This window comes from Crinia signifera, chromosome 5 (genome assembly GCF_055691185.1).
Source record: "Crinia signifera chromosome 5, ASM5569118v1, whole genome shotgun sequence".
In the NCBI taxonomy this organism is placed as follows: domain Eukaryota; kingdom Metazoa; phylum Chordata; class Amphibia; order Anura; family Myobatrachidae; genus Crinia; species Crinia signifera.
Genome location: NC_139221.1, coordinates 99,429,725 through 99,450,229, shown reverse-complemented (window position 1 = coordinate 99,450,229; position 20,505 = coordinate 99,429,725). Strand labels below are relative to the sequence as shown.

The following is a 20,505-nucleotide window of genomic DNA, read 5'->3' as shown; positions in this document are numbered from 1 at the left end:
ACAATAAGTATACCACCATACCTCACTGGTGTGCCCAAACCCGTCTCGAACTTGGAAGCCAAGCAGTGAAGGGCCAGGGCAGTATCCAGGTGGGTGACCCCTGGAGAAGTCCAGGTGTGGTACTATCCCTAGGTATTCCAGTCAACAGACAAACAGCACAGGAGCCGCCTACTGCTCGATTTCAATTATAATAAATTTTGTTGGCCAATACAGGCATTAATTGTACCTATTATTTAGCTCACTTATAGAGCCACCCCGTAACGTGGGGTTGCTGACACCCCAACCTGTGTAACAGTTTGGGGCTACTAACTCATTTTTGCCACCTTTGGTCACTCTGGTTATTATACCTTTGATGATCACATGCAACAAATGATAAATTATACGTGTGGTAAACTTTAAAAATTGATATTTGTATCAGTAATTTTCATACACTAGTACCACACAACAAAAACAAACAAGAGACTCAGAACAATTTTTATTGTACTCATGCGTCATGCCATTATATCTTAACAAGTCCACATTAAAAGTTATGTCTTAAATATTAATTAATATACATCATATTTTCAAAGAGTGCGCCCAAAAAGCGTTTACTTTCTTTTGTTTTGCTTCTTGCGAATACAAAACAAACCCACCCATAGTATTCTGGCTCCCTGCCCTGCTGTGATCCTAGTGGGATCACTAATAGAGCATGTACATTTATGTAAATAAATAGAACATTTCTGTCCCAATTTATGAAAGAAAAAAAAAATAGCCAGTCTAGTGTGTTAGGAGCAATAGAACGAAATGCTGAGTTTTGTATATTGGGAACACTGCACTATTACCAGAAGTCCCGTCTTAAATTATTCATATCCCATAACAACTAGTGACCACCTGGTTTAATATGATCTGCTCCGGACTCTGCGAGGTATTTCTCTCCTGGACATAAGAGGCTTAAACAATGCTGCCACTTGAGACTCTGGGAGGAGGCTTCAGATCCTCCCCATTACTGTATGATCAGGGTATGCAAAGACAGTGGCTCTGATCTCTAACATAAGCATGACAATGTAGCCAGACTGCAAATATAATCTGGCACGTTTCAATTGCTTTAGGTTGTGTCTAGATCAGTCATTCACAACCACGGTCCTCAAGTGGTTGAGGAGCGTGATGAAGTGATAAAGTGTCTGGTTTTTATCACCGGCCAATCAGCTCCTACCTGTTATTTTTCAAACCAAGCCTGTAACTTCACAGTTAGGAGCTGATTGGCCGGTGATAAAACCAGACACTTTATCAATTCACCGATCTGCCCCTCAGATACTAATGAAGTCACCTGTGCTGAAGCCTGGATATCACTAAAACCTGCACTGTTAGTGTCCCTTGAGGACGGTGGTTGGGAATGCCTGGTCTAGATCTACTTCTATACTTTGTTATGTGAGGGCAGAAGCTGTACATGCCCTCACAGTGCTTTTTTTTTTTTTTTTAATCTATAATTTGCATACGGTGATTTCATTTTATTGCAGCTGGGGCTCATGTCGCTATGATATTCCCCCTTCAGGTATGCGTTTACCCAGAGCATGATGGGAAATGTCAAAATACAGAAGTGGTTCTAGCCACAACCAATTGCTTTATCAAATAAAGGATGTTTGCCAGTGTCTAGTTCATGCATGTTCCTCTTCCTTTGTGCTAGGGGACCAGACTCTACAGACAATGCCTGCTTCTGCCCAGGTGGAAACATACTCCAGGTGGAAAGATGCTTCTACAGTGTGAAATAGAGCCTCATTTTACTGGAATACTAAGTGTACAGAATGGCCTTCAACAACTGATGATTCATGGAGGGTCTAAACCCCATGGGAAATACTGTGCTTTGGCATGTCAGAGTAGTAAACACACACACAGGGGGGAATTTACTAAGATGGGAGTACTGTTTCAGATGGCATGTTGCTATGGGCAACCAATCAAATTGACTTATTTATTTAGCACCTTCTAGAAGACACAATATAGTATCCGATTGGTTACCCACAGCTACATATCCTGTGAAATACAACTTCACAGTCCAGGAATAGAGCATTCTGTCCCTCCTGGAGAGGGTCATGTTGGGAGGTATTCAGGGTGGTGTTTGTACAATTCACCAAAACTTGAAATTGAAGATAGAAAATGCTAGGTTGGCCTTGTTAACAAATGGACAAATTAAAACAAAGACGACCTTGCAATAGTGATTTGCAAACAAACATCAATCAACTGCTACATAGGGAACTGTACCTCTTGTCCTGGGACTGCAGAAATCAAAACCTTTTGCAATGATGCAAATATCTATATTTGGGTTCCTCATTTTATATCAAACTTTCTGTGCGGATTCAACATGACTTTATGGCACGCAACACACAGCGTAGCTGAGTAAACGATATGCATACACTCCCACTATACACTGTCTGGATTGGGAGCTGGCGGGCTCTTGCATATGGAGTGGCATTCCGCGACTCCTATGCACCACAGTCCTGCTACAGAGTGCTACTATAGTAGCAGGACACATCTGTATCTGCAACATCCACAACAAAAATCTCTGTGAAGATGTAATCCCTCTCAAAGTATATTGAAACAGACTGTGACAACATCCCAAGAAAATATTCCACCTGCTGACATCGGAGGGTTTGTATAGGTGCCCATACACGCACGTTTTACATTCGATCGCAACTAATTCAAGACACATGCGATGTGCTAAAGCAACATGCGTTTTGCACTAGATGCACTGCAATCTAGCTCAAAAAGTACAGGCAGCATATACTTCATATGCTGTGTGATGGAGCACACATGGCCCCCGTACATCACACCGTGTATAGGCACCTTAACTGCTGTCTAGGACAAAAAACAGTGACTCACAATTATACTGGGAAAAGATGGATGCACAAATTAAGTGAAAGTGACGTTCCCCCAACCAGAGGGTCCATCACAATCTTTTACATTCCCAGAGGAAGCCGGATGCTTTATGGGTCCCTATGGTAGATGTTCTGTGTAAGGTGACTCCATTAACTCCAACAGGTTAGATGTACAGCCTTCGTGAAATGGAAATACTAAAAACAAATAAAGCCTCAGCCAGTAAAAAAAACAAAACATTAAGTTGCACCATCCAGCCATAGCATCAACAGCACCAAATGGTAATGATCTATAAGCTATAATTATCTGTGTGGAGTTTGTATATTCTCCCCGTACTTGCGTGGGTTTCCTTTGGGTACTCCAATTTCATCCCACAATCCAAAAATATACTGGTAGGTTATTTGGCTCCTAACAAAATGAACCCTAGAATGTCTGTGTGCATGTACATGTGGTAGGGAATATAGATTGTCAGCTTCACTGGGGCAGGGACGGATGTGAATGTTCAACTATACTCTGTAAAGCGCTGCGGAATATGTATGCGCTATAAAAGAAACTGTTAATAAATAATAATAATACAAGTTTTCTTAAAATATGAGACACAAGTGTTTAAAAATATTTTAAATACATAAGTTTTAACATACTGAATCATTGGATTGTTTAGGGCAGTGGTTCCCAAACTGTGCGCCTAGGCTCCCTGGCGTGCCTCAGGACACTTGCAGGGCTGCCACTAGTTGGTCGTCCAGGACCAATTAAAATGATTTATCATCAATTATTTCTGGACAAAACCAGTGCTGGTGGCTGCCAATCATAAAATTTGTACAATCAGAACCAAATCCTGCCCTTTACCACATAACTGAAGCTAAGAAGCGCATATAAACACAATCTACTTAATTTGATATATATTTTTTGGGGGAGGTGTGTAGCTCAGGAGAGGTTATGAGCCACTCACGAGCCACACAATCCTGGCGCTTAATATAATGAATGGATAGGCACCAATGGTGGTTAATAGAAATTAAAGCCAGCTGCTGCAAGCATCCAGTGAGTTCACCTGAGCTCACTAAAAAAGACAAGAAAACTAGAAACAAAATGTGATGCTTTGCGCTGCTGTAAAGTTATGTGGTCAATAGCTGCTAATTAAAAATGATGAAACTGGACACACTGTATAATATAACCTTTTATAAAAAATATCAAATATATAATGACAATTTACACCAAAAATACATAATACATAAAATAAATTATAGAGCTCTTAATAGCGCTTTAGATATATGAATAGCACTTAAAAGTATGGGGTCTCCAGTAGCAAGTTAAATGATCCAACGTATGGTAAGCTTTCTTTATAATAGCAGTGGAATAAGCTGTTGGGGTCTCTGTGTTATTCCAATTAGAGCCGGTATATATTTGTAGCCAGTTCTTTTAGCATGTATGGTGACACGCAAAAACCAGTTTTGATGGCCAGGAGATCAATCACCGGGTAAAGCAGATAGGGTAAGTAGATCCTTGTATACTCACAGAGTGTACCCCGCCATATGACAAATGGCTGGTGTGCTTTTGTGTGCACCCACTGGTGCCGGCATATATCTCACCCACTTAGTTGCTAGGAGCGGGGAGCCGGAGGAAGGCAGCCGGTCAGAGTGTAATCACTGCGGATGGAAGCGGGCGTCCGTACTGCTAGTCGGTATTTAGGCTGGTCTGGGTCAGCGCAGCTTTTCAGCGTGTTAGATGCCCGCCGGCTGGAAACAAACTGGAGACTCCACGGAAGAAACGAATGACGTCATTAATTTCTTCCGTGGAGTCTCCAGTTTGTTTCCAGGGTATCTATCTATATCAGATATATCTGCAGATCACTAGATCTGCAGATATATATATCGGGAATCAGCAGTGGTGTACAGCTAGGGGGTTGCCACCTTATTGTTAATGGATTCCTGGAGATTGACCCCTATAACTGTAATGCGCGCGCTCCAGGAAAAGAGGACGTGGCTTATATCAAAAGTGGGCGTGGTCTACATACATATACATACATACGTATACATACATATGTATACATATACATATGTATACATATAGGCCGTGCTATATATAGTGCGGCAAAAGTCCACTCACCAGTGGTGGTTACAAGCAGGCAGCCAGCAGCAGCGCGGTGTCCAGCACAGGCAGCAGCGGATAGTGGAGGGCGGAGGCAGGGCATGCTGGAAGGTCCACATTTCCCGGAGGCTAGCAGCAGCGGGCAGCGGACTACAGGTTAATACTCGCGAGATGATGACATCATCATCCCGCGAGTGCGTCTGTCAGGCTGCGGAGGCAGTCCTGGCAGGCGCTGCGGCGGGCTGGGCACGCGGAGAGGCGGTGAAAAGGGCAGGGAGGCTTTTTCAGACACCCGGATTCTGGGAGAATCCGGGAAAAAGAAAAAGCCTCCTGAAGGGTTGCCACCAAAATCGGGAGATTCCCTATGTACAGCCGATGCAATACATCTGTAAACGACGCTGTTCACAGATATATTGCTTGTACACACATATGGTGCATCATACTTGCCTACCTGACCCTCTCCATGAGGGAGAAAAGGCTCTGTTCCTGGACTTTCCTGGTAATGTATGATTGCCATCACCTGTGGTGAGCTAGATAATTGATAAGAAAGGTGTTTCACCACAGGTTTGGAAAAAAAGGAGGAATGTCACCAGCGCTGTGTTCCCTTCTAGTAGTTTTTTTCTGTGTCTGGTCGTTAATTTTATAATTTTTAACTGACCTTAGATTCATGCCCTATATTCACATAAGGGTATCTTTTACGGGGATGGTCCACTGTCCACATCCACCATTCTTACGTAGCAGAGTGACCTCAAGTGACCTTTTAGAGGTGCCCTACTGTATGTGCACGTAGCAGTTTCTTTATAATGTACAATATTCAGCGAAAACTTCAGGTAAAAAACCCCCTTAGGAGATGCAACTTACCAAAGGCACATGCCCTATGTGCTTTGAAAGGTATCTTTATCAAATGTTCAGTAATCCAATCCACCATATGAATGAAGATGAAGATAAATTTCCTCCAAAAAGGTATTTATTTCCATACAGTTTGACAATATACGATAAAACAGTCCAAAATAAAACATAAAAAGTACATGAAAATGGGGGGATTTTTACCTGAAGTTTTTGCTGAATATTGTACATTATAAAGAAACTGCTACGTGCACATAGGGCACCTCTAAAAGGTCACTTGAGGTCACTCTGCTACGTAAGAAATGTGTATGTGGACAGTGGACCATCCCCGTAAAAGATACCCTTATGTGAATATAGGGCATTAATCTAAGGTCAGTTAAAAATTATAAAATTAACGACCAGACACAGAAAAATACTACTAGAAGTGAACACAGCGCTGGTGACATTCCTTCTTTTTTCCAAATGATTTGTCAGAAGATTCGGTACATCTTCGGAACGGTCGACCAGCAGCAGTGTTGTTTGGGAGCAGTCATTGTCTTATGCATTTCCTTGTTTTGTTTCACCACAGGTGATGGCAATCATACATTACCAGGGAAGTCCAGGAACAGAGCATTTTCTCCCTCATGGAAAGGGTCAGTTTGGCAAGTATGTGGTGCATCGAGCTATCAGCCAGTGTGTAGGCACCTTCAGTGTTGATTTAATGTGAAATAACCCTATTGTATATTAGAAACATTAAATAGATAATAGTTGATGTGCCCAACTATTATCTATTAACTGGACAAAGGTTTCTGGACAGGACGTTTTACCCCTTAGGACAGGGGTTCCCAATCTTTTTTGAATCACGGCTCCCTAGAGTATCAGATTTTTTTCACGGCACCCCTAGACCAAATTAACATAATTAGATTGGGTTTATATGCGATTCTTAGGGTCAGTTATGTGGTAAAGGGCAGGATTTGCTTCTGTTTGTATACATTTTATGATTGGCAGCCACCAGCACTGGTTTTGCTCATAAATAATTAACCATTAATTATTTGAGTTGGTCCTGGACCACCAACCAAGGGCACCCCTGCATGTATCCTGAGGCACCCCTGGGAGCCACGGCACACAGTTTGGGAGCCACTGCCTTAGGAGTCAATTTTTTATTTTTTTTTAAATCCCTGCTTAGTGGGTGGCTGCAAAATAGTCACAATTTCTAGATCACAGAGCAGGTCACTTGATCTGGGTCACCCAGCAGGTGCTCAGGGAAAGTTAAAAACAAATCTAACTTTTTCCAGAACCTAATGGTAAAGCACTGAAAAGACATTTGACACATAACTCTGAAAAGAAGCAACCAATTACTACATCTTTAGACCTTGGTCTATGATATCATCGGACAACAATATTATACCAAGATGTTACTTATAAAAGTTGTCTGCTATAATATATATTTTATAGTTTTCATGCTGTATGTGATTGATTTGTTACTGCACTACCTGTGACACTTTTAGATTTTTCTGAACATATTCATTTCACTTATGCCGAATACACAAGGCCGGATGTGTTGAGCGATCTAGTTAATCACAGATTGCTCAGCACGCAGCAATGCACCAGCGATGTGATGGTTGCTGTAAATGAAGAAGAGTTACATAAATAAATAAAGCTACAATATGCAGTAAGACTGAGTTATGAGGATTTCCCTTCAGTTTGACTTAAGAAACCCTGAAATTAAACAACTAGAACCTGAGGAGTCAATCCTATTGTTTGCAGAGGGTGCTTCAATTGGCGGCAACAACACCCAAATTCACACTGTTCACGGGCGGAAATCAGAAAAAAGCTCAGCTTTCTATGGTGTAGTGAGCACTTTTATGTGACTTTGAGCCTCTGTACAGTAAAGGAGCATACACACAGGGTGATTTCAGCCCTTTTTCTAAGTGATCTGACTAGATCACTTAGAAAAGGAACACGGATCGCTCTGCGTGTATGCCCTACAGCAGGGATGGGGAACCTCAGGCCCGGGGGCCATATGCGGCCCCTGTAGCCGGTCTGAGTGGCCCTCCCACCTGCCTGGCAGCTTTGCCGGGAGTCAAGTACTGGGGAATTCTCGCAAGAGGTCGGTAGTTCTCGTGAGATTCCTCTTAATCAACAGCAACCAGAGACTGTCAGTCCTAGTCAGCGGCAGCCGCCGGAGCATGGGACGGCTGCAGCAGGACAATTTGTAAGAATTTTTTTTACATATGGCCCCTGAAGGATTTTTTCCCCTTACAAATGGCCCTTGGCACAAAAAAGGTTCCCCACCCCTGCCCTACAGCAATGGCGAAGCACCACGCTACTACCGCCTGCAGGGAAGACCAGTGCTTGCACTGGCTTTCCCTAGATCGCGGGACTTTGCCTATTAAAAATAGGCAAAGCCCCACTCAGCATTGGAGGTGCACAGCGATGTGTGCTGAAGCAAGTCCGGTCACCCCGTGTGTATGGGGCTTTAGAGTTGCATTGCAGATAACTGGATTGACCCCAGAGTTTGTTTATTAATGTACATGACTGTGCTCATCTAATTATCTGCAAAGAATTTACTAGTCGATCAGTGTATTGGGGTACGATTCAGCCAAAGGGCGAGATGTACTAAAGGGAAAATGCGGTAAAACCCCCGTTTTACCGCATTTTCCTATGTACTAAAACCCGTTCGCAGCGATTTCGCAGGGCATCGCCACCTTTGGGTGGCGATACCCTATAGAAGCCTATGGACTTCTTTTCACCGCCCGCCGCAACCCCCCCCCTTTCCCCCCTCCCTTGGGCTTACCTTCTTGCAGGTCCTCCTGGACCCCGGAAGGTAAGCCCTTCCTCCCCCTAGCAACGTAGCCGGACGTCCTTCCGGCTGCAGGGGGAGGAGGAAGCGCCGGGGACAGCCTGCTTAGTTGTCCCCGGCGTGAAAGCAGCAGAAGCCGGCTGGGAGGTGACGGAGACCCCCCGCAGACCACAGTACAGGTATCGTGGGGGGCCTCCGTCACCGCATCGCCAGCCGCATATGTTAGTACATATGCGGCGGCATCGCGGCGGGGGCACGAAGGGCGGCGATGCATTTTAATACATCCCGCCCAAAGGATGCAAGGCTTACTGCTGCTGTCAGCACTACCGCAATGTGTGTGTGTATATATATATATATATATATATATATATATATATATATATATATATATATATATATATATATTATACACACATTTTCTTAAAGGGAAAGGGTCATAGGTGCAACACAGCTGCACTGCCAATGGACTGTAAGAGCATGACGGAATAATGCAGCGGGAGCGGACGCAACAGGTGACACCATGCTGTCAACAGCAGCGCAGATCGCAGCTACTGGAGGTGACGTCAGTGGCGACAGTCGGGTAACCAGAGCTATGGGCGAGTCAGGAGACGGTGTTGGGGCGTGTGTGAGGATCCTCTCCTCGGCCAATCAGAAGTCACAACCATCTCGCAGCCGTACAGGACAAAACGACGGCAGCGTAGAGGCCCAAAAAGCCCCAAGCAGGCAGCAGTGCTAGGAACAGGGAGAGCTGGCCATCCCGCCCGCGGTGGTCCCCCATACACACAGTGACGGCTCTCCCAACATGTCCGCGCTGCCTAGTGACCATGCCAGGCCCCGGCGACCTCTCTCACTAACCTGCGCAAAGAAAATATTCTGCGTTTGCTCACGATGATCTTAGACACCAGCGGCCTGCCGTAGGCACGGGACGAGACCGCGTCACTCCCGGAGTCAGACGTGCGACGTCGGAAGGCGGGGTCATGGGTGCCACATGACCACACATTCTTTTTTGGCGCGCCGGATAAGCTACACAGTAGAAAATAAAAAAAGCAGGCAGTCGGGCAGCATGTGCACTCGTGCAGCGCTTGGCTATGGGCAGTCACCAGGAGCCATGTTCTACCCGCGGTGGTCGTGAAGGTCTAGTTCACACTGAGGTTCAGGCTGCCCTGACGGCAAAACGGCGGATTACTAATACCGGTACTTATGTAGTATCTGGACGCCCGATTATCATGCGATGCGATGGACCCCATTTTCCATAGGATTCTATGGGAAAAAGGGTCCTTTTCATTTCCCCACTATCCAACTACGCATGGAGTTGGATATAAACCTGTGGCGAGCGCAGCGAGCCACCGAGCCTGAAGCGTGGCGAGGGGACGCGGATTCGTTAAAAAGTATTCCGCATCCCCTCGCGGGGCTCGCTGCGCTTCGGGCTCTATGCCTCGCTACGCTCGCCACAGGTTTATATCCAACTCCATCGTAGTTGGATAGTGGGGAAATGAAAAGGACCCTTTTTCCCATAGAATCCTATGTTAAAATGGACTCAGTCCATTTTAACATTGAATCCTATAGAAAAATCGGGTCCATCGCATGTGATGGACCCAGATACTACATAAGTACCCTAATACCGCTTTTATACCCAAATCCCAGATCCGACCAGGTATTTGGAACACGGTTTCAATCTGGGTCGGTTATGTGAATTTACCCCTTAAGGCCGGTTTCACACACTCCGGCTCCTGGTGGACGGAGAAATTCTGTACGGCCAGGAAGCCATGCAGCACACAGTAGATTATCATGGAGGGGATGGCCACAGCCCGGCAGCCGTCCCTTCCAGTGGCGGGATCCGGCTGCAACCGTGCGGCCGGGCCATGGCCATCCCGTGCGAATGGACACAATAGTGTCCATTCACAACTAATGTGTGCGGCACGGCTCCCTGGCAGTGCGGGATTTCACCGTCCCGCAGGAGGCGGAGTGTGTGAAACCAGCCTCAGGGCTATTTCACACACTCCTGCCGGGTGGCGAAAACCCTCACGGCCAGGAAGCCGGGCCTCACACAGTAGTTAATGATACAAATGTGTCCATTCACACAGGACGCCCACGGCCCGGTACAGCCGGATCCCACAACTGAAAGGGCTATTTCACACACTCCAGCTCCTGCCAGACGGTGAAATCCCGCATGGCCAGGGAGCCGTTCCGCACACAGCAGTTTAGAATGGAGGGGATGGCCACAGCCCGGCAGCCGTCCCTTCTAATGGGCGTTCCGTGTGAATGGACACATTTGTGTCCATTATTAACTGCTGTGTGAGGCATGGCTTCCTGGCTGTGCGGGTTTTCGCCGGAGTGTGTGAAATAGCCCGGAGGGACGGTTGCCGGGCTGTGGCCATCCTCTCCATTCTAAACTGTTGTGTGCGGCACGGCTCCCTGGCCGTGCGGGATTTTGCCGCCCGGCAGGAGCCGGAGTGTGTGAAATAGCCATTTTACTGCGGTGCCAACCCGGAATATTCCTGGGCCAGCACCGTTTCCACTGCACATAGGTGCGGCGTGCGACACTTGGAGATGCCATCATCTCCCAAGTGCTGAGACCGCCGATTGCTAAGCTGGGGACAAGCCCAGCGCCAAGGTAAGCTGCCCCCAGCTTCTGTGCACCACCTAGCCCCAGAGATGAATGGATGGCGCACACAGGCATCCATTTATCCCCTCCCCGGCTCCGCCACTTTCTGCACAGTACAGCAGCAGAGGCTGTGTGCGCTTCTTGTCCAACCTCCATACTGACCACAGGGCGCTGGAGTCGGGAGGTTGGGGCCTCACATTGGTGTAAACGGGAGATGGTATACCCGCTTACGCTGCCCACCACCCGGGTCCTCCCTGTGTTCCACCCTGGTCAGGACCAGGGTAGGATTCATGGGAAAATGGACCCAGGGTTTTTTAAGTATCCCTTTTACTCTGGCGCTGACCTGGCTCCACGTGTAAAAGGGGTATTAATCATAGGGCTATTTCACACACTCCGGTTTTGACCGAACAGCAAAAAGCCAGACAAACTGGGGCAAATGTATTAAGCCTTAACAAGAGATCAATGCAAAGGTGATAAAGAGAGATAACTGTCCAGCCAATCAGCTCCTTACTGACTTTTTTCAAACACAGCCTGTAACATGGCAGTTAGGATGTGATTGGCTGGACGTTTATCTCTCTTTATCACCCTGGCATTTATCTCTTGTTAAGGCTTAATACATCTGTCCCACTGTGTCCGGCTTTTTGCCTGAATGTGTGCCTTCCATATGCATCGGCTCCGTGAACCGGTGCTGTGTAAATTTTGGGTTGGTGATTACAAATGATGTCAGGGTGGGGGAGGAAAAAGCTAAAACAGCACACCAAACGGCATGTGTGAAAGGCCCCCATCTCCCTCTGCACACCCTGACCTGTTAGAATGGGATGGCAATGGCCCAGCAGGCATCCTTTCCAGTGGATAGATCCGGCTGCTACACGGCGTATGCATCATTGGATAGACACCAACTAGGTCAACAAGGTAACATGCATGAAGGTTGACATGGGGTTTCCACTTTTTTTTATCTGAATGTTGACATGGACACTAAAAAAGTGCACCACATCCACTCGCCATGCTTTGGGCACAATATTTTATTCTCCCACCACGCCCTAGTGGATGGTTGGTCATGAAATACTGCCTGTCAGCTCAAGAAAAGTGGAAAAAACCCATGTCAACCTAATGACCTTGTCGGTCTTCGTGCATGTCGACCTAGTTGTGTCGATCTAATGCTTGTAGTCCTAGTGACCGGAATGTGAATGGACACATTAGCTGTCCATTGTGACAATTGTACAGCATGGCTTTTAAACAATTTTTTGCAGGACAGCAGGTCCTTTGGCCCCTTTCACACACACCAGCAGCTGCCGGGTGGCGAAACCCTGCACGGTCAAAAAATCTGTGCCGCACACAGAAGTTTACAATGGTAGGGATGGCCACAGCATGGCAGCCTTCCCTTCCAGTGGTGACATCCGGCTGCAACCGGACGGCCTGGCCATGACCGACCCGTGTGAATGAACACCATGCTGTCCATTCTTAACTACTATGTACGGCACGGCTTTTGGCCGTGCAGGGTTTCGCCACCCGGCATCAGCCGGACCGTGTGAGACCACCCTTTCACATGCATCGGTTTTTAGCTGGATTTAATGGTGTGTTTATAAAAAATTTATAAAATGAAATAGAAAAATATTTACAATATATCCACATCTGTTTTTGCCATGGTTACAGTTATTTAAAATTTCCGGAACTACTTATTAAAATGGTCCTTTCCAAAGAGTCTCATGGTTTGGAAGAATAAATATTGTAAAGATTAAGAATCTGTTTAAGATTTTATATATAGAACCCTTCCACAAATCAAAGCACAAATGGCATCTGTTTCTGGAATTACATAGTTACATAGGGCCTTATTCTGGTTCACTCTTAGAGGCAAAGTCCTTCGCAAATGGACAAAACCATGTGCACTGTAGGTAGGGCAGATGTAAAATGTGCAGAGAATTAGATTTGGTTGGGGTTTTCTTCAAAGTGAGATCTATATTGCAGTGTAGAAATAAGGGCTATCTCACACACTCCGGCTCCTGCCGGGCGGCGAAAACCCGCACGGGCAGGAAACTTTTGTCCATTGCTTCAAATCTTGTTCAATCAAAGACCATAATAAGCATCATAACACTATAGTACATACAATGTCCAAATAGATAACAAACTGGGGTGTAGTGCTCAATGTCACATAGCAACAAATAAGGCAAACAGGATACTAGCATATATAAAAAGGGGCATGGAGACTAGGAACTCAAATGTAATTATGCCACTGTACAAGGCATTGGTTAGACCACATCTTGAATATGGGGTACAATTCTGGGTCCCACACTTTGAAAAGGACATCATAGAACTGGAAAAAGTCCAAAGAAGAGCAACCAAACTAACAAAGGGATTGGAGAATTTAAGCTATGAAGATGGATTGAACCATTTAGGATTGCATACTTATTGTGTCTGCTGACACCACATCTCCAGGAAGAGAGTTCCATAGTTTGGCTGCCCTTACTGTAAAAAAATGTTTTCTTCTAAGGGAACGAAATCTTCTTTCCTCTAATCTAAACTCACGTCCTCGTATCCTTGAGTCCTTCCTTACAGTAAAAAGGTCATCTAACAGTTCCTTATATTGGCCCCTGATATATTTGTACATGTTAAGCATGTGGGGGACATGCTTAACATGGTCTCATCCCACCACCATCCCCCGCCATCTGTACAGCGAAAGGGGATGCACGTCCCCTTCTGACGGCGCTTCCCCCTGGTGACCGCTGGCTTGTCGGCGGTCACCCGGGGTCCCCTCCCCGCACCCCCCCCTAACCCTGTCCATCTCCCTGAAGCGGAGACGGACAGGGTTCCCGTTGCCCCGCTGACGGAAACTGAGACGCGCGCGCGTCTCAGTCAGGTGAGCCGGGCTGCTGGCGGATCGCCAGCGGTGACGTTCTGGCAATTGGCCAGCAAAGAAGCACCCGGCCCCATCTGTATGCTGAGTATCACATAGATACTGTAGGTGAGAGGTAATAATGTGAAATAAGTAAAATTATAATAATAATAATAATGTGAAAAGGTGTTACATTGGTTTTTTGTTTTTTTTTCAAACACAACACCCACACTCATTCCAAAATCTGACAAATGATACTTACTCTCCAACATGTCCCATTCCATTAGGTACAAAATGCTCTACTCCTGGACTTCCCTCCTAATGTATGATTGCCATCACCTGTAGTGAGCTAGTTAATTTATAAGAAATGTTGTTTCAACACAGGTGATGGCAATCATACATTAAGAGGAAATCCAGGAGCAGAGTATTTTGTACCTAATGGAATGGGTCATGTTGGAAGGTATGGTGATATACATTTATTTAGGACTTACCATTCACAGTGTCTTTTCCAATATGCAGTTTGCAAATGCTAGCAACCCATTTCCCATGCTAATTAAAAACACACATGGGCCAGTGGGAGGGATAATAATTAAAGCTGAATGGGTAGAGAAACGGCATTTGCGCTGTTTGCTGCTCTTGACGTCATCTGGGGGTCGGTGCGTTCCTCCATAGAAGTGAAAAGGTCTGACTCAGGAATAACATTTCTTTTAGCCCGGGTCAGATTGCCGGTTGGCACCACACGCTGACCGCGGTCAACTCTGCAATAATCCGTGATCGACCCGGGTTATTTGTGTGGTGTGAAAGGGGTGTAAATCAAAAAGACACCTACCCCCTCCCTTTTTCATCATTAGGGGTTGACATCTTTTACCCTGGGGCAAGCCTAAAGCACACCTACCCCCCGACCCAGACTGCATATCCATATTAAGGTATCAACATCCAAAGCTAGTACATATGCCCCTACGTTAGGACAAACAGGGTTCCCCATAGCCTTGTAGGAAATACAGGATCACTCTGCAGTTATCATAACAACATGGACAAAACGCTAATACCATCCCACATCCGTGTGAACCGCTGGATCACCAGGACAGGTAACCTTGGCTGAAGGTGGCCCAAGGCAACCAGTGATGGTGCAGCCTTGGGGAACACCTACCTCAGACCCTTGTTCCCCTATTGCACTATAACAACGTCTCCTAACTTTGCAGCAGTATCTGGGTTGCTTGCAGTTCCGTTGCAAGGCGCCGGAGCGCCCCAGACGGGGAGCGCCCCAGACGGGGGGCGCCCCGGCGCTCACCAGCTCCACGGGTATAATTACTCACCCCCCTTCAGGAGTAGCTCGGGTCTAGCTCAGCGGGCGGGAGAGCTGGAGGTCTGGCTTAGCGGGCAGGAGGGAGGCCTCGCAGTTCAGTCCCGGCGCAGTGTGACTGACATCTTCCTCCACCCGCACCGTGTACAGCCGCTCAGCCAGGCAGCGCTGAGCACTTGGCTCACCCTCAGACGCTGAGCGGCTGTACGCGGTGCGGGTGGAGGAAAATGTCAGTTAACATGCACCGGGGTCCGGGACTGAACTGCACACAGCGAGCCCTCCCTCCTGCCCGCTAAGCCAGACCTCCAGCTCTCCCTCCTGCCCTGCTCCCAACTACCGTCCCCCAGTGGCCGGCCGGCCCTGGTTGCTTGTCTAAATCAGTGCTGCCTTTCCTAGCTTACGTATGTTTCAAAAAGTATATTGTGCTTCCAAACTCTTTTGCATGGCAATGTTTGCGTGCTGCTGTGTTATGATACATGAGTAAATAATACATTTAATATTCTGCATGCAAAAGGTTTTTATTTATATGTCTTTACACACATGCATACATTAAGTCAGATGATATTTTAAAGATCTAACAAACGTTAGACAGGAACTTTTCCAATGCCAATACCCTCAATGCACTTTCTAACAGTGCAATTGAATGTTTGTTGGAAAGTATTTGACGGTGTTCGAGCTCTCGGTGTACTGCATATAATGTCATCAAATCTTGCCTACTGCACACAAGATGGTGTCCTAATTCTCAGAGTAGGACTTATACTATTAATAATGCAATTAAAATAAGTTATATCTGTATTATTGTAATACTGTGGTCTTCAAAAACTCATGCACACCAAACATATCTAAGTATAGATTATCTAAAAAAAAACAAAATGGTATTTTAGTACAATAACCAATATGGCACAAACAACTTTGAATAAGTATTAATATCGAAGAACATTTTTTAATACATCAGGTCTTAACATGGGTGCAGATTTGGTAATTGTATTGGTGCACCATGTTCAGAAGGATGCAAGCTCTTGCATAAAAGATGCGTACAATTTTGTTCCTTCAATGTAATTGTACCTATAAAGAAATAAAAGCAACATTTAGATTTTATTTTCTGGCAAGAAGAGAGGTCACTTGCAACATACTTCATACATCATATTTGTCTGTTATTGGTTTATAAAGATCCCAATTACAAATTCCCCCTCTATCATTATATATGCTAGGGGCCTGCTTCATGTGTGTGAGACTAAAGCAAAAAAAAAAGCAAGCAAATGTGTGTTTTTTTTGTACTACAGATGGGGCAGATGTAATGTATAGAGAGATTTTGGTGCAGGAGCCATGTTTTCTGCCTACAGGATTGCAGTTGTAGGATGAGTGATACCATGAAATTGGTTGTGATATGCCTGCATTTTTTTCCACCACTCCCTGTCAATTACCTCAGATGCTTCCTATAGTATCAATCACTTGGCATAAATCCTCACAGATTGCAGATAATCGCTGAGCTGTGAAAACATCTGCCTGGTGTGAATGGGGTCTTTTGTTCGATAAATAAACTGCTCAAATTATACCATAATCTTTTCTTGCATATCACTTTTAAATATGGCATTCTATTCATTTATTTAAGAAAAGTAGAAACTATAACTTACTTGCTTATCTTTTCATTCTGTCCATGCGGAGCATCATCTGGTCCACCGATGCCAAGTAACATGACACTTTTTCCTAATACTTCTTCAAAATTCTTAGCTATTGGAATTGTTCCACCGGCACGGATCATGTCTGCTTCAATACTGAACACTAGAGGGCAGACACAGATAGCTAATTCCAAGTGTTTCATCAACACAATTACGTTAAATCAGCATAGTCACAATAATAATGGCTCAACTTTTTCCCCTGAAGATGATGTTGAACCACAGGAAAGCTTTTTGAACGTACATATTCTGTAATGTCATAAACAGCAAGAGAGAATTTGTGTGGGGTATTTTTAGGTTTCTTAAAAATCACCTTATTACTGTATATAATTGTTATACAAAATAGATATATGGGGGGTGGGAATAACCAATCAGAATGTACTTTTTTTTAGAACCTTCTAGAAGATAATAGATGGTAGCTGATTGGTTGCCCATAGCAACATCCCATGTGAAATACAACTCCCATCTTAGTAAATTTCCCCCATGACTATATCCAGCGCTATTTTTCAGCAGGCTCCAGCAGGAATTGAGGCCCTTATTCTAGTTCACTCTTTCTGACAAAATATTTCTTAGATGGACAAAACCATGTGCACTGCAGGTGAGGCAGGTGTTTGTGCAGAGATAATTAGATTTGGGTGGGGTTTTACACCTGCCTCACCTGCAGTGCACGTGGTTTTGTCCATCTAAGAAATATTTTGTCAGAAACAGTGAACTAGAATAAGAGCCTCAGTTCCTGCTGGAGCCTACTGAAAAATAGCCCTGACTATATCTATCTATTGATCCTGCAGCTCTTACATTTCCCATATATAGAAATAACTATCTTGTAATGAACACTATTTTTCTATACAACCGACCAACACATTTAAAGGTAGACTTGCTTTAGTACTTCGTCTATAGTCATAGGGGATGCTGTCGGCAGGTCGACATTCAATAGGTGGACCAGTATTAGTTGACAGGTCATAGGTCAACACATGAAAAGGGTCAGCATATGTTTGGTCAATGTGGTCAAAAGGTCAACATGGGAAAGGTCAACATCAGCTTTAAAAAAAATAATCCCAAAATAGGTGTTTTTTTTTTCATTCTTTTCTATCCAAGTGGACCGAAACATGGCGATCGAAGCAAGCCATGTGAGGGGAGCTGGTAAACTTATATGGTGTCCATATTGATTGTGTCAAGATTTTCTTTCTGGGTCCCCACATACAGCTTCATGTGAGCTTTCTGTTCGGTTATTAACTGTGCATTAATTAATTATTGCTAATCTGATCAGTTGGCAACCCCACCTACGGAAAGATTACATAAGTAATTATCACCCACTTAATCTATTATGCCCATTTATGTCCAAGTTCCATGTTTGTTATGTTTACTGTTATGACCGTTTCTTCTATTACCTCTTTCCACAGCTTTCCTTGCAGCCTGGTATTGGGGATCACTCATATTCGCTAGCCAGGGCTGAGCTCCGATGATCATGGTCAATTTGATTTTATTTGGGCTCTTGCGTTCTAAAAATTTGTTTTCCAGGTAGTCTGAAACCTGTTGGAAATGTGTACAAAATATTAGAAAAAATGCTTTTTCTATGGAACTATGCCGGTAAGTGAGTAATGAACCATGCGTAACTAACCTATGGTTCTAAATCTCTAGCTAAAATGGAACTAGAAGTTACTGGAATAGTAACATTATATGCTGGATTATATGCTGCACAACTGTTTTATGCCACATGTTGCCTATATTTGGAATATATCATGGCATTTTCTATTATATAGGATAGTAGATTAAGTTGCTTATATACACAAAGGACCTTTTTGTTCTGAACTGATTTCCAATGTCGGAAGGACAGATGTGACAATGTCTGCTAGCTAAGCTATCCTGCTGTGGCGTATCATATGTGGCCACGTTAGTTAATAAATAAGCAACTAAGGGAGGTATCCTAGCAACCACATTCATCTTCCAACAGTTGTTATCATAGAAAAATGGGTATGTAAGGACTGTTATCGATGATTTTGTTTTGCGTGCCTGGGCGTGCGTGAAGCATAATCCCTGATAAGTGCTGGCTTCTTAGGACAAATTGGTTCGCTTCCAGCGAATTTCATTAACCATGGTAATATAATAAGTCTAATTGTATACATGTGAGTGTCTAACATATTATTACTAGTATACCTGTTTCTCCACAACAGATGGTTTCATATTTGGAACTTGTCGAATTGAAAATTTTGCGATTACTTTTGCAGGAATAACAGTTTTTGTTCCAGATCCAGAAAAGGCTCCTTCAATGCCATGGATTGATAAAGAAGGATATCGCCATCTGTACATAAGTAACTCTTCCTAAACAGAAAATAATGTTTTCAGCAAAATACATATTCTGAATTTTAAATCTTTGTACTGTAACTCATTTTATGGCTGTAAAACATCCATGCAAACATATTTGCCTGTGTCTACAGAAGAAAGTATGGTACTTGTTTCCTAGCACGGCACCCATCGCATCGTATACCATAAGCATAAATATGGTATGCGATGCGATCGGATCTGATTTTATACAATAAAAAATCGTATAGCATCGTATATGCCATACAATGGCATACAATGCGATGGCATACAATTTGTAATTGTATAAGCACCCTGATGGGTGCTTACAATGTTAAATGGCCCCCTATACGATTTTTAATTGTATAAGCACCCTAATGGGTTCTTACTATGTTAAAAGCACCCCCACGCAACCCCCACTATCAACGTCAACCTGAAGCGTGGCAAGCACGCGAGGGGCGGCGGTAAGCGTCCTCCGACCTTTTCATACCCCCACTAGCCACGTCGGCATGGAGTTGATTTTAGATAGTGTGGCGAGCCACGGAGCCCAAAGCGTGGCGAGCGCACGCGGAATACATGTAAAGTATTACGCGTCCCTTCGCGGAGCTCTCTGCGCTCGCCACACCATCTAAAATCAACTCCACGCCGATGTGGATAGTGGGGTATGAAAAAGTCAGAGGACGCGTACCACTGCGCTCGCCACGCTTCAGGTTGGCGTTGATAGTGGGGGTGCATGTAACATTCAATTAAAAATCGTATAGGGGGGCCATTTGACATTGAAAGCACCCATTAGGGTGCTTATACAATTAAAAATCGTATCGCATTGCATGCGGCTATATGGCATGCAATGCATAAGATGCCATACGATGTAAATCATGGGTGCCGTGCTAGGAAAAAAGTACTGAAAGTTTTTTATATTTTGATGAGTGTCCTCACTTGTGTGCACAGTTACCATAGATGCCCCCAATTGAGCTGTATTCTATGTGGTTTCCTTTATGAAGGATTAATATATTGCAATTAATGATGAATACACCCCTGTCAAGAAGGCTCAGCAGCTGTTGTTCTTTCTGAGGCAACTCAAGAAATTCAACATCCCGCAGGAGTTGCTGCTCATCTTCTACACTGCCATAGTAGAGTCTGTCCTTTGCTCCTCGATCACAATCTGGTTCGGAGGAGCAAACGAGAATGGCAGACGAAGGTTGCAAAGAGTGGTGAGGATGGCAGAAAAGATCA

General features: G+C 44.7%; 2 protein-coding genes and 1 pseudogene across 2 annotated transcripts in view; 1 reads left to right on the top strand and 2 right to left on the bottom strand.

Annotated features, from left to right (window-relative positions):
* Positions 1-9,597, bottom strand: part of ZNF407 (zinc finger protein 407) — a 514,700-nt gene extending 505,103 nt beyond the window's left edge. Inside the window, exon 1 of the mRNA XM_083187749.1 lies at positions 9,416-9,597. The gene's annotated coding sequence lies outside the window, so the exon portion shown is untranslated. The remainder of the gene's footprint in view (positions 1-9,415) is intronic.
* On the top strand, positions 8-126 carry LOC146005996 (5S ribosomal RNA; annotated as a pseudogene).
* A 6,205-nt stretch (positions 9,598-15,802) lies between the features above and the next one.
* The window catches only part of LOC146080443 (uncharacterized), a 53,303-nt gene continuing 48,600 nt past the window's right edge, over positions 15,803-20,505 (bottom strand). Inside the window, exons 10-13 of the mRNA XM_083187748.1 lie at positions 19,129-19,293; positions 18,363-18,504; positions 16,933-17,080; positions 15,803-16,363 (exon numbers count right to left, since the gene is read on the bottom strand). Coding sequence (XP_083043874.1) covers positions 16,300-16,363; positions 16,933-17,080; positions 18,363-18,504; positions 19,129-19,293 — 519 coding nt within the window. The 3' untranslated portion in view covers positions 15,803-16,299. The remainder of the gene's footprint in view (positions 16,364-16,932; positions 17,081-18,362; positions 18,505-19,128; positions 19,294-20,505) is intronic.